At 47.0% G+C, this 13,767-nt stretch overlaps 1 protein-coding gene across 1 annotated transcript in view; it reads left to right on the top strand.

Annotated features, from left to right (window-relative positions):
- The window catches only part of WAS (WASP actin nucleation promoting factor), a 55,645-nt gene extending 44,437 nt beyond the window's left edge, over nt 1-11,208 (top strand). Inside the window, exons 2-13 of the mRNA XM_056128661.1 lie at nt 758-959; nt 1,279-1,419; nt 3,894-3,980; nt 4,081-4,183; nt 4,307-4,348; nt 4,444-4,497; nt 5,684-5,858; nt 6,911-6,953; nt 7,115-7,268; nt 7,470-7,867; nt 8,097-8,211; nt 10,721-11,208. Coding sequence (XP_055984636.1) covers nt 828-959; nt 1,279-1,419; nt 3,894-3,980; nt 4,081-4,183; nt 4,307-4,348; nt 4,444-4,497; nt 5,684-5,858; nt 6,911-6,953; nt 7,115-7,268; nt 7,470-7,867; nt 8,097-8,211; nt 10,721-10,776 — 1,500 coding nt within the window. The 5' untranslated portion in view covers nt 758-827 and the 3' untranslated portion in view covers nt 10,777-11,208. The remainder of the gene's footprint in view (nt 1-757; nt 960-1,278; nt 1,420-3,893; nt 3,981-4,080; nt 4,184-4,306; nt 4,349-4,443; nt 4,498-5,683; nt 5,859-6,910; nt 6,954-7,114; nt 7,269-7,469; nt 7,868-8,096; nt 8,212-10,720) is intronic.
- Nucleotides 11,209-13,767: the final 2,559 nt, after the last annotated feature.

Below are 13,767 nucleotides of genomic sequence, written 5' to 3'. Positions count from 1 at the left end.
CCATCAAGAGTAATCTCTGAGCACAGAGCCAGGAGTAAGCTCTGAGCATTGCCGGGTGTGGCTCAAAAACTGAAAAAAAAAAAAAAAGAAATGAGTAAGGAAGCCTAGTGCTCACTGTTGTGGGGTGTTAGGAGAGGACTGGGATCCCAGATGCTTCCCAGTAATTAGAGAAAAAATTTCAACTCAATTACCCTTCAGGGGTCGGAGTGATAGTACAGCGGGGAGGGCATTTGCCTTGTAAGTGGTTGACCCGGGTTCAATCCCCGGCATCCCATATGGTCCCCCCAACCACCAACAGGAGTAATTCCTGAGTGCAGAGCCAGGAGTAACCCCTGAGTATTGCTGGGTGTGACCCAAAAAACGAAAAGAAAAAAATCAATTACCTTCGGGATGGCGATGTGCCTTGTGGCCCAAGCTGACTAGATGCTTTGGGGAGGAAGCAGGACAGACCAGTGACCACTCCCACAGAAGTGGGCCTTAGAGCTGTGCCACAGTAGCCTCTGCTGGTTCGAGGCCTGACAGCCAATCAGGGAGGATAGTTGGGGTCAGTTCGAGGGAGATGGGGCAGTTCGAGAAAGTAAGAAAGGACGAAGCGGACAGGAGCTGATCCAAAAGATGCATCCAAGCAGTCCAAGCAAGCAGGGCTCCAGTCTGATAGAGGAGGGTCCCAGCCTGTTCTAGGGAAGAGACCAGGCCCAGTGAGGGGCCCCTACAGGACTTGTTTCCCTTGCGGTTTTGTGCACTTCCTGTTCCCCAGCTCACTGCGGAAGTTCCTCTTCTTACCCTGCACCCAGAGACTAGCCGGAGAGACTAGAACAGAAGGCACCATGAGTGGGGTCCCCGTGGGAAGTCGGCCTGGGGGCCGCGGAGGACCAGGTGTTCAGCAGAACATTCCTTCCACCCTCCTCCAGGACCACGAGAATCAGCGAATCTTTGAGATGCTTGGACGGAAATGCTGGGTGAGCTGGGGCCTCCGCTGGCCCTCTCCTGTCTCTCTTCTTCCTTCCTCTTTCTCCTCTCTCTCCTCCTCTTCCCCATCCTTCTCTTCTCCTTTTTCTTTCTCCCTCCTTTCCCCATTCCCTCCCTATCATCTCTCAGAATCCACTTCTACCCTGCTCCCCGATTCCAGGAAGACCTCCCTACATGTCTCTCTTCGTTTCCTCGGGCGCTGCTGCTCTTCATGTTCTCCAGGCCCCTGATAGCAGTGTGCACGGAGGTCTAGGTCTGGCTCCCAGACCCTCTGACTGGATTCCACTGAATCCTGTTCTCGTTTCCCAGACATTGGCCACGGCAGTTGTTCAGCTGTACCTGGCGCTGCCCCCTGGAGCCGACCACTGGACCAAGGAGCATTGTGGGGCTGTGTGTTTTGTGAAGGATAACCCCCAGAAATCCTACTTCATCCGTCTTTACGGACTTCAGGTAAGGATACCTCCCTCCGACGACACATGTAAAACAGTTTTTAACCCAGGAACCCAAATTCCTGTGCATAATAGGCCCCCGAACTTCTTAGTGATCAGAGACCCTCTGAACCCCAGCACCAAAGACCTCATCAGACATTGAGTTCTTAGCCATTTTGAGTCTTCAGTGACTGATGTCAGAATCTCTATGTCAAGATATCTAAATCCAGGGCAGGGGTGATAGTACAGCGCAGGGGGGAGGGGGGATACTTGCGTGCTTGCCTTCTTGCACGCAGATGACCTGGGTTTGATCACTGGCATCCCATATGGTCGCCTGAGCACTTCCAAGAGTAATTTCTGAGTGCAGAGCCAGGAGTAACTCCTGAGCATTTCCGGGTATACCCTCCCTCCACCCCAAGAAAACCCCCACCAAACAAAGATCTCTAAACCCCCAGTTATTGTAGTATTCCTCCAAAGCCTAATTTGTTCCATAAGCTCCAAACAAATGACCTATTTGTGGGGGCGGAGGGCTAGCAGTATTGAACCCAGGACATCACACATGAAAGGCATATATTCTACTACAGAGATACATCCCTGGTCTTGAGCATCATCTTTTTTTTTTTACTTGAACCTCAAATCTGCAATAAACTAAGATTTTGGACCCTAGTTATCCCCCATCAAAATTTCTGAACCTCAGATGTTTGTTGGAAATCTGTTTCACAAACTGTATTTTTTTTGGTTTTTTTTGGGGGGTCACACCCAGCAAAGCACAGGGTTTACTCCTGGCTCTGCACTCAGGAATTACTCCTGACAGTGCTCAGGGGACCATATGCGATGCTGGGAATCAAACCTTGGTTGGTTGCGTGCAAGGCAAATGCCCTACCTGCTGTGCTATTGCTCCAGACCCTGTTTCACAAACTTTATTATTATTTTTTTGCTTTTTTGGGGGTCACACCTGGAGATACACAGGGGTTACTCCTGGCTCTGCACTCAGGAGTTACTCCTGGCGGTGCTCAGGGGACCATATGGGATGCTGAGAATCGAATCCGGGTCAGCCGTGTGCAAGGCAAACACCCTACCCGCTGTGCTATCTCTCCAGCTCCTGTTTCACAAACTTTAAACCTGAATATGCCATTGAATCCCAGACTCCAAATCTGTATTCATTTAAACCCACACTGTGGACCCCAGGGTTCTTTTATTACAAATCCTGAATACACCAAATGATGAGATAGTTCCTAAACCAAAGCTCTATACCATAAATGCCCAACCTGAATTCTACCGGCATAAATACCAAACTTGGGACTGGAGAAATAGTTTAGGAGCTAGGACACTTGCCTTGCATATGATCATATGGACATCCCCAGCATTCCATAGGGTCCCTTGAGACCTGCCAGAATTGATCCCTGACCACAGAACCAGGAGTGAGCCCTGAGAACTGTTGGGTGTGTTTCAAACCCCCATTCTGGGAATTTTTTTAGTCTATGGTTTACACCTGGCAATGCTCAGGGATCACTCCTGACTCTGCTCAGAAATTACTTCTGGTGATGCTCAGGGGCTCAGGGCACCCTATAGGATGTCAGAGATCAAACCCAGGTTGAGCTCATGCAATGCAAGAAAAGCACCTTACCCACTGTACTATCTCTTTTTTTTCTTTTTGGGTCACACCTGGCAATACTTAGGGGTTACTCCTGGCTCATGCACTTGGGAATTACTCCTGGCAGTACTCGGGGGACCATATGGCATGCTGGGAATCGAACCCGGGTCAGCTGCATGCAAGGCAAACGCCCTACCCACTGTGCTATTGCTCCAGCCCACCACTGTACTATCTCTTTGGTTGTGAGGAAAAATCATTTTTTGTTGTTGTGGTGTGGCACTAGGGATGGAACTCAGGGAACACAGGGATGGAACACATGCTAGGCAAGTGCTCTACCACTGAGCCACATCCCTGCCCCCTAAATTTATCCTTTAAGCCCATACCCATGGGTCAAGCCTAACCCCATCAAGATCCTGTGGTCATTAAATATTGGCCACATTCCTGAACCCAAACTGATATTCCACGAATATCAAACTGCACTTATCTTGCCTGAAACTGCCCCAAAATGCTGTGCCTAAATTTTAATCTCAAATCTGATTCCCAGCTTCCTAATACTGGAACTGTACATGTCTAAACGAAGGTCCCCATGAAGGCAGTGTGTGTGGTAGAGTTAATGTATGGGATCTTCTTCCTGGAGTCTGAAGGTCTCAAAATTGAGCCTCCAACTCCCTAAGGTTCAGTCCCTAAACCCTAAATCCAACCCTTCCAGCAGTGCATTATCTCCAAACCTTCAAATCTGACACTTAAACTCCACCTACCACTCTCTGATGCTGAAGCCAGTCTTTAAAACAGATTCAGGGGTACCTGATTCTGGCCAATTTACTCTGTGCTCAGAGAATGAGGTATGCCACCCCCAGGACACATGTCAGTGTCCATGTGTCCCTGATCCTGTCCCTTTCTAGGCTGGTCGACTGCTCTGGCAACAGGAGCTGTATTCCCAGCTGATCTACTCTACCCCGACCCCCTTCTTCCACACCTTCGCTGGGGATGTAAGTGATGACCTGACCCCTGGGCCTAAGGTGGGTTTGGAGGAGGAAATGGGGAAAGTTGGAGGGCCTAGAAAACTGTTTAATGTCAAGGTTTGTATAGGACTGCCAAGCAGGGCTGAACTTTGCAGACGAAGGAGAGGCTCAGGCCTTCCAGGCCCTGGTGCAGGAGAAGATCCAAAAAAGGAATCAGAGGCAAAGTGGAGGTGAGAAAGCCAGGACTGGGGTGGAGGGAGAAAAGGAAATCAGAGATGAGGGAAAGTGTGGGGAGGTGGAAAAACCCTTCTCATGGTTCTGTTTTCCCATAACCCCCTCCTGTCTCACTATAGACAGACGCCAGCTCCCACCACCACCAGCACCAGCCACTGAAGGTGAGTAGTGCAGAAAAAGTAGATTGGGTAGTAAGGCCATGCTCTTGAGCCTGTGGCAGGGCTGTGAGAGCTGTCTACTTGCTCCACCTTCCCAGAGAGAAGAGGAGGGCTCCCACCCCTGCCCCCGCACCCAGGAGGAGGCCAAGGGGGTGAGTGCTCATTCTTCCTTATGTCTCTGGGTAGATAATGAGGAATGGCTGGATGGCTGAATGGCTGGATTGATGGTTGGATGGATGAGTGGATGTGTGTGGATGTGTGCATGGGTGGGTGGGTGGATGGATGGATGGATAGGTGAGTGGGTGGAGGAGTGGCAAGTGGATGTATGGACAGATGTGTATCAGTGAGTAGGTGTCTTGAAGGAATGGTGGGTGGATAGGTGGATGGATGGTTGGAGGGATGGAAGGATGGGTGAGTGGATGGATGAATGGGTGGACGGGCAGATGGATGGATCAATCGATTTATCAATATGTGGGTGAATGTTTACACATGAATGGATTGGTGGGGGATACATGGTTAAGTGGGGAGAAATTTATGGGAGTAAAAATGTAGATGGATATGGAGATAGAGATATAAAGGTAGGTATACAGATACACAGGAAAATGGGTACATAGATAAACAAATGATTGAATTAATAAACAAGTGTCAGTGAAGGAACTGTGCAATGAATAACACAAAATTTCAGTCAGTGAATAAAGCAATAATTAAGTGAGGGAGTGGATGAATAATTTAACAGATTATACTAAACAGATAGTACAGGAGTAAAGACACGCTACACACTGCTTACCCAGATCGATACCAGGCACTGCATAGGATTCCCTGGCACTTCCAGGAGTAAACGCTGAACACTTTCAGGTATTGTTCCTCCCCCCATACACACACAATTAGTCAATGGACTAGTGAATGAAAAAGTCAATACTAAAGTGATAAGCGTGAGTGAACACATAAATACACTTGTGGTTTAATGTATTTAAGTTGAGAGAGTGAGCTGAGCGGGTTGAGCACATGCTTTGCATACTGGAGGCCCTGGGTACCATCCCAGGTATTGTCCCTGAAACACTGTCAGGAGCAGTTCCTGAGCACTGAGTTGGGAGCAACCATTGGCCACCACTGGGTATGACTCCCTAACAAAAAAGGGTAAAGACATAAAGACATGTATTAGTGAATGTCTGACTGGTTTGCATGACCCACCACTTCTCCATAAGCCCTGCTTGAATCCTTCCTCTTACCACTCCCTCCCTAACCATCAAACACAAATCCTGATTCCAATAGTCCTTTGACTAAGGATCCTCGATTTTAATTGGTAGGTATGTTTCAGTCACTGTATTTTCTCCACAGGCCCACCAGCTGGCCCAGTGGCACTGGGGCTAGTGACAGTAGATATCCAAAATCCAGACATCACAAGTTCACGGTACCGTGGGCTCCCAGCACCTGGGCCTGGACCCTCTGATAAGAAACGCTCTGGGAAGAAGAAGATCAGCAAGGCTGATATTGGTGCACCCAGTGGATTCAAGTAAGAACCTCTCCCCGGTGCACCCACAGATGCCAGGGCCTTGATGGTGGTGGGGGAGATGAACAGATGCCCAGGAGAAAAACCAAGTGTATGGAAGGATGAGGTGGGTATATGAGTAGATGATGGGTAGACTGGAGAGAGAAAAGTGAGGAACCAAGGGTACAAAATTTTAGGAGGCTGTTATTTTCAGGATCATGCAACTACAAGTCTTATGAGTAAGTGCCTCCTTAAATCTTGTATGGGTACATTGTATGACTGAAACGTAATCATGGAAGTTTGTGAGTCTGTAACTATATCTCACAGTGATTCATTAAAATAATTTTTTAAAAAAAATCAGAAGCAAAAATAATTTTGTACCCTAGTCTTCTCACCTCACCCTAGTGTAGGCTGGTGGGCCAGATGGATAGAAGAATTGGTGGGCTGGAGAAGGAATGGATAGGTGAATGAGAAATGGGTAGGTAGATGTCAGTAAGTAGATAGATGTATCACTAGATGGATATGGTTAATGGACCACAGACAAGGTGGACAAGGATAGCTAGGTAACCAGATAGGAAGACAAATGGACAGTTAACTAGATAAACAGATGTATGTGGTTGAATGATTAGAAAAATGAGTGGATGGATGGCAAGATGGGCACATGGATAGATGATGGGTGGATTGATATATATGTGAGGACAGATTGGTGAACACATGAATAAAGACAGTGGGCAGGTGAATGAGAATTGGGTGGGTAGATGGTGGTGGGTATATATCTGTAGACTGATGGGCCATGGACAAGGTGGCAGATGAATAGGGAGCAAAGGTTTTCTAGATCAGTGAGTGATCACCAACAGGCAAATGTGAAAGTCTAGGTGGACATGATGTGTGTAGAGAGAGGCACCACCAATTGAGGCCCCTTCTAATTTCATTATGGCTATGCTCACTCGTTGGCTTATTGATTAACATGTGACTTATTCATTGCCTTCCCCTGGACCCTTGGGCAGGGGAGGGCAAGAAGGCTTAACTGGATAGAGATAAAACTGAATTTTAATGGGTCTTCTCACTTCCCCCAGACATGTCAGCCACGTAGGGTGGGATCCCCAGAATGGATTTGATGTGAGTACCTTCAAATTCCCTTGAATCCCACTCATTTGCCCACTCACTCTTCCCACATCCCTCTCACATTCCTCTTTGGGGTGCACTCAAGGATAATCCATGCTTGTTCTTTCCTCACCTTATATCCCCGTCCTTGCCCTGGTCATTTCCTTCCTGGACAGGTGAATAATCTGGACCCAGATCTGCGGAGCCTGTTCTCCAGGGCAGGAATTAGTGAGGCCCAGCTCACTGATGCAGAAACCTCCAAACTGATTTATGACTTCATTGAGGACCAGGGTGGGCTGGAGGCAGTGCGGCAGGAGATGAGACGCCATGGTGAGCCCTCCCTGCTTTGGGATACCCCCTCTTTTCTAAACCTGGCAGCTGACTTTGAAGACACATGCTTCTGTCAATCCTGATGGGAACCCCTATATGGCTTAAATCAGGAGTTGAGCCGCTGAAGTATACATTTTACAGATGAGCACAACTGAGGCCTTGGAGAAACCAGGAATAATTTCTTTGTGTTCTTTCTTTCAGATCCACTCCCACCACCCCCACCACCATCCCGAGGAGGGAACCAGCCCCCACGCCCCCCTACTATGGGAACTAACAAGGGTCGTTCTGGTCCACTGCCCCCTGTTCCGTCAGGAGGGGCCCCACCACCACCAACACCCCGGGCACCCCCACCCCTGGGCCGAGGAGGCCCTCCACCTCCACCTCCTCCATCCACTGGACGTTCTGTACCCCCGCCCCCTCCCCCCTCTATGACTGGGAGTTCGCCACCACCTCCACCACCTCCACCACCACCTTGCCTTGGGGATGGACCTATCCCTCCACCACCTCCTCCCACTCTGGGGTCCATGGGGTGCCTGGCTCCTAGTGGGGGCCGGGGGGCCCTTTTGGATCAAATCCGGCAAGGAATTCAGCTGAACAAGGTGAGAAAGGGTCCATTCGAGGTGTTGTGGGTCAGGGACACAGGGGTGTACTGTGTCAGTTCAGATATTAGAAGACCCAGCCAATAAAGCAGAGCCCAGATTTGTGGGGTTCAGTGATAGGATTGGGAGGGGACTAACGTGTGTGGGAGAAGCAAGAATGAAGGGGCAGGATAAACTTTCACAGACAGACCCTGAACTCTTTGTGCCACCTCCCTTTGCTCACTTGTAGACTCCTGGTGCCCCAGAGAATTCAGCACTGGCGCCCCCACCTCAGAGCTCTGAGGGACTAGTGGGGGCACTGATGCATGTGATGCAAAAGAGAAGCAAAGCCATTCACTCTTCGGGTGAGTACCCCCTCCCAAATCACCCCATTTGTACTCACTCCTGCCAAAATAGTGACCCAGTTCCCACATCTAGTGGCTGCTTACAAGCAAACCCAATGTGCCAGATAGGACAAAGGTAAGGCATTTGCTTTGTACCTGCTAGTCTCAGCTTGACCCACAACAACCCATAGATCCCCTGAGCCTGACTAGGAGTGATCCTTGAGTGCAGAGCCAGCAGTAAACCCTGAGCACTGCTGGGTATGGTCACAAACCCCCAAAATAAATAAAAAATAATATTTAAAAGAACACCAAGAGAATCATCATCAAGGGTAGCCTCAGCCCTTCCTAGGATGAGAGTATTAACTGGCATCTTGAACCAGGCTCCTTCTCTGACCCCATTTACGTTGTCATTACAAATCAAGAACATAATAGCCTTGAGATTTGACTATATTGATAGTAACATTAATGCCTGCAATATTAACATTCATCAGCTGTGGCGAGTTGTGTTAACATTAGCCCACTATATTATGAAAAAAACCCTGGGGGAAGAGATAGTACAAAGGTTAAGGCTCTTTCCTTACATCCAGCCAACACTGGTTTGATTGCTGGCACCACATAGAATTTGCAAGCACTGACGTGAGTGACTCCTGAGCACAGAGCTAGGAATAGTCCCTGAAGACTGCCATGACTAATGCAAAAACCCAACACCCCCAAAAGAACCCATCTTTGGAAATAATATTAAATCTAATTCCATTATTAAATTAGATTAATGGGACCAGAGAGATAGTACAATGTGTAGAGCACTTGCTTTGCATGTGGTCAACCCAGATTCCATTGCCATATGGTCCCCTGTGCCCTACCAGAAGTGATTCCTGAGCACAGAGCCAGAAGTAAGCCCTGAGTACCACTGGGTGTGGCCCAAGGCCACAACCAAACACATTAGATTAGCAAATTACTCATGCGATGATATAATTAAGTCTTTTGGTGCAGGGAGGGGGTGTGCTTAGGAGGGCTTCTCCTGGCTCAATGCTTGGGAATCATTCCTGGGCGTGCTTGGGGCCCATGTAGAGCTGGGCATCAAACCCAGGCCTTTTACACACTAAGCATGTGCTCAGTTGTTTGAGTACTCTCCACAATGGCCTGACCCAGACATTTTTGTTTGTTTGTTTGTTTTTCCACCCACAAAGCAAAGAATAAAACCCTGACTATATTCAGGGCTTATTCCTTGCTTTGTGCTCAGGGATCACTCCTAGCAGTGTTTAGGGAACTATATGGGGTGTTGGGGATAGAACCCATGTCAGCAGCATGCAAGACATGCATCCTACCTGCTGTACTATTGCTTCTGGCTCCACTTTTCTTTTTGTTTATTTTTTGGCCACATCTGGAGATTCTCAGGGTATATTCCTAGCTCTGTGGTCAAGGATTACTCCTGGTGGGCTCAGGGGACCAGATGGAGTGTTGGGAATTGAACTCCAGTTGGTCGCATGCAAGGCCTACCTACTATGCTATTGTTTCAACCCCTGAAACCGATGTTTCATAATAATATTAACATTAGCCTCTTTATGTCAACAATGTTGTTTAAATAGGATGATGATATGAAGATAATGTTAACTTCAGTCAATTATGTGATAATATAATTATTATCTATACTATTGTGTAATTCTAGTATAATGGATAATTAATAGACAGTAATATCACATCAACCTGAGAGTGTGTCCATAAGATTAACATGAACCTGTTACAGAATAAAATGATAACAAGACTCACCTTTTGAGAATACCCATATATATATATATATATATATATATATATATATCTCAACAATATGTATTAGAGTCAGGGATATAGTTCAGTGGTAGAGCACATGCTTGGCATGTAGAAGGCCATGGGTTCCCTCCCTGGCATTCTAAAAACAACCCAAAACCAATATTAGCGTCATCCCACTATGAAACAATAATATACTAATTTACCTTTGCCAATCATATTTAAAATCTCCATGGTAAGTAAGAAGCCTGTTAACATTAACCCCTTTGTAACAGTATCCCAAATTAACACATCTGGGGAGGGCATGCCTAGCTATGCTTAGGGTTTATTTCTAGTTCTGCACTTAGGGATCACTTCTGGTTAGCATATGGAGTAACAGAGATCAAACCTGGGCAGCTGTTTACAAAGCAAGCGCCCTTGTACTGTAGCTCCAGCCCTTACTGTACTTTCACTTCAGCCCTCAAATGAACACATTTTTCTCAATAATATTTACTCTGCTCGAACGAGAAGCAAGATTCTAACTATTAACCCATACCTTGACCCCAAGCTGAAAACCCCAACTCTCCTTCCTCTGAAGGTATCCCTTCCTCATGTAACAGAAATGAATCTCAGATCTGCTTTTCCAGATACAGGGCCCTTAGTCCCTTAGGACTTCTCAAGACCTTAGGAAACCCCCACCCCCAGGAACCCTTCTACCCTTATTCCCTAACCCTGCCTCAAAACCTTTTCACCCATCATAAGTCCCTCTCTTTCTCTCTCTCTCTAGATGAAGGAGAGGACCAGGCCGGTGATGACGATGATGATGATGAATGGGATGACTGAGTCACCCTCCCCAGCTTTTTCCTGCACTCACTGCCCTGAACACCCCCACTCATGTCCGGCAGCTGTTTCTAGTTGCCCTTCGTTCTTGCTTCTAGGATCCCTAGTCCTATTCTTTCCCATCAACCCCTCCAATGCTATTCTCTGCTAGCTTCCTCCACCCCTCGCAGCAGTACTTGGCCCCCCTTTTCCATGAAATTTCTCAGGAATTTTTAGGATTTCTCAAGGATTTTTAATGGGTGGGAGAGGGATTTAGGCCATACCCGACAGTGCTCTGGGCTTATTCCTAGCTCTGTGCTCAGGAGTGACTCCTGGTGGTGCTCATGGGAATATATGTGGTGCCAGTGATTGTAATGGTGTGGACCACATGTAAGACAAGGTCTTAATCCCTGTACTATCTATCTCTCTGGCCTCAAGGATTTTTAAACAAAAATAAAAAACCCTGCATTTTGTTTCTGTAAGTCTATGTTTATATTCCAAATATGGGAATTAAAGTCCCTTTTCTCCAAAATCCCTTTTATTCACCTATTCCTCCTTAAACATTATTTGTTCCCTCAGTCATTTAGCCTGTGTCCCTGTTTCCTTCCTTCCTTCCTTCCTTCCTTCCTTCCTTCCTTCCTTCATTCCTTCCTCACCATTTGGGGTGCTAGGGACTGAACCTGGGTCAGCTGCATGAAAGGCAAACACCCTACCCTCTGTACTATTGCTTCAGTCCCCTGTCCTTTTTTTCTTTCTATGAACACTGTCAGGCTCAAATTTAGGGGCAGTGGATAAAAGTGTTTAACAAACAAATTAGCAAACAAACAATTCCTGTCCTTGTGGGGCTGATAGTCTGCATAAAGACATAGACAAGAAACAAGGAAACAGAAATAAGAGCTATATGCTACAAAGTGCTGAGGAAAAAAGAATATTCCTATGGAGAAATCAGGGAAAGCCATTTGGAGGAGGTGACAATTACATCCTAAAGAGAAAGAAATCAGTTAGGTAAATATTGGGGGAGGGTATTTCTAGGCAGAGGAAATAACTACTGCAAAGGCCCTGAGATGGGAGATGGTTTGCTTGAGGCTGGATTAGTGAGTGAGTGGTGGGAGAGCTATTTATTCATTTACTTCTTGACTTAAAGGGGTCTCAAAGTGAGGCCCAGGGATCCCTCCTGGGATTTTCTGCTAAATGGATCATCTGTTCAGTGTAAAAGCCTGAAGATTTGGTGGTACTCTGACCCATGGTGCTGAGGATTACTAGGGCCATTCAGGGTCATAAAACCTTAAGTGCTCAGAGCTTGCTTGGGAGAACCATGTGGTGCTGGGTATTGAACCTAGCTCTCCTGCATTCAAACCATACACTTAAACCATTGAGCTATCTCTCTGGCCCATGATTGAAAACTTTTCATATCTATAATCAAACTTTCCACTTCTGAAATCCAGTGGATTCAAGATTCCAAATTTCCTATCCTTATTAATTTTTTGGCCACACCCGGTGGTGCTCAGAGGACCATACATGATGCCAGAGATGCCAGGTCTGTTACATGCAAGGCAAGTGCCCTCCTTGCTGTATTATTGATCCAGCCCACCCCTTATTACTTTTTAAAAAATTGGTACTAGGGGCCAGAACGATAGGGTATTTGCCTTGCACACAGACCCTATATGGTCCCCTGAACCCACCAGAAGTGATCCCAGAGTGCAGAGCCAGGAATAAGTCCTGAACAGCTCTGGACTGGAACAGTACAGTAGGTAGGGCACTTGCCTTGCATGTGCAGACCTGGGTTCTAGACCCAGCACTCCATAATGCCCCTCAAGTCCTGTCAACAATGATTCTTGAGGGTCTGGAGCGATAGCACAGTGGGTAGGGTGTTTGCCTTGCAGGCGACTAACCCAAGTTCAATTCCTAGCATCCCATATGGTCCCCCGAACACTGCCAGGAGTAATTCCTGAGTGCATGAGCCCTTTGCATTGCGGAGTGTGACCCAAAAAGAAAAAAAAAGAATGATCCCTGAGTGCAGAGTCAGGAGTAAGCCCTGAGCACCACCACCCTGAAATCCACCCCCCAAAAAATTGATGCTAGGGATGGAAGCTAGATACCTCTCATATGTGAGGTATGAGCTCTACCACTGAGGAACCTCCTCAGACCCCATCTAACCTTGAGAGTTGGAAGAAGGAGACAGAAATAAGGTACAACCTGAGAGGGTAAGTCTAGGCTTCTTCCACCTGCAAGAACAGTGAGAAAATAACTGTACCGTGCAGGGCGAGGGTGTGAGTTAGGAGAGGGAAGAAGCAAGGGAGGTGTTGGTGGTAGCTGGGGTTTGGAGGCAGCGGTGTGGGGAGTGGGGACTAGCTTTGCCACCAGTGAATTTCCCTGGACACTGACTGAGGGAGTCTCAAATTCTCCTTCATTTGTTCATTATTTTCCACTAGTCATACCACATCGGTCAGGTCTGGGGGTAAGCTCTGAATCTAGAATGGGGTTATTTTATTATATACTCCCTGTTGCACTGTCCCTGTCCATGAAATTCTAGAGATACAGGGTTCTGGAACCCTTTCAGCAGACACTGTCCTGGAAAAGCCCTTTTATTACATAACTATTGAATCCCCAGAAGCACCAGCTGGAAAAGGCAAAGATTTGGGCTAATATACTTGACTATGGGGGATGAAGACACAGCAAGGTAGCTAAGGCACTTGTCTTGCACATAGTCACCCTGGGTTTGATCCCTGTCACCCCATGTCGTCCCCAACACCATAATCTCCAAGATACACACTTTTAAATGTTTTATTTTCAGGAATTGAAAAAATATATATCTTAGTTTTGGTGTCACACCAGTAGTGCTCAGAACTTACTTCTGGCTCTTCATTCAGGGATCACTCTTGCTAGGGATCAAACCTGGGTCAACTGTGCAAAAGGCAAGTGCCCTATTCACTGTATTATCACTCTGTTCCCTGAAAACAGTATTTTTCTAGAAAGAAAAATTGCTTATCTTTAGAGAAGTACGTGAAAATTTAG

This window comes from Sorex fumeus, unplaced genomic scaffold (genome assembly GCF_029834395.1).
Source record: "Sorex fumeus unplaced genomic scaffold, SorFum_2.1 ptg000065l, whole genome shotgun sequence".
Lineage (NCBI taxonomy): Eukaryota > Metazoa > Chordata > Mammalia > Eulipotyphla > Soricidae > Sorex > Sorex fumeus.
Note: the sequence above shows the minus strand (reverse complement) of the source record. Positions and strands in the feature narration are given on the sequence as shown.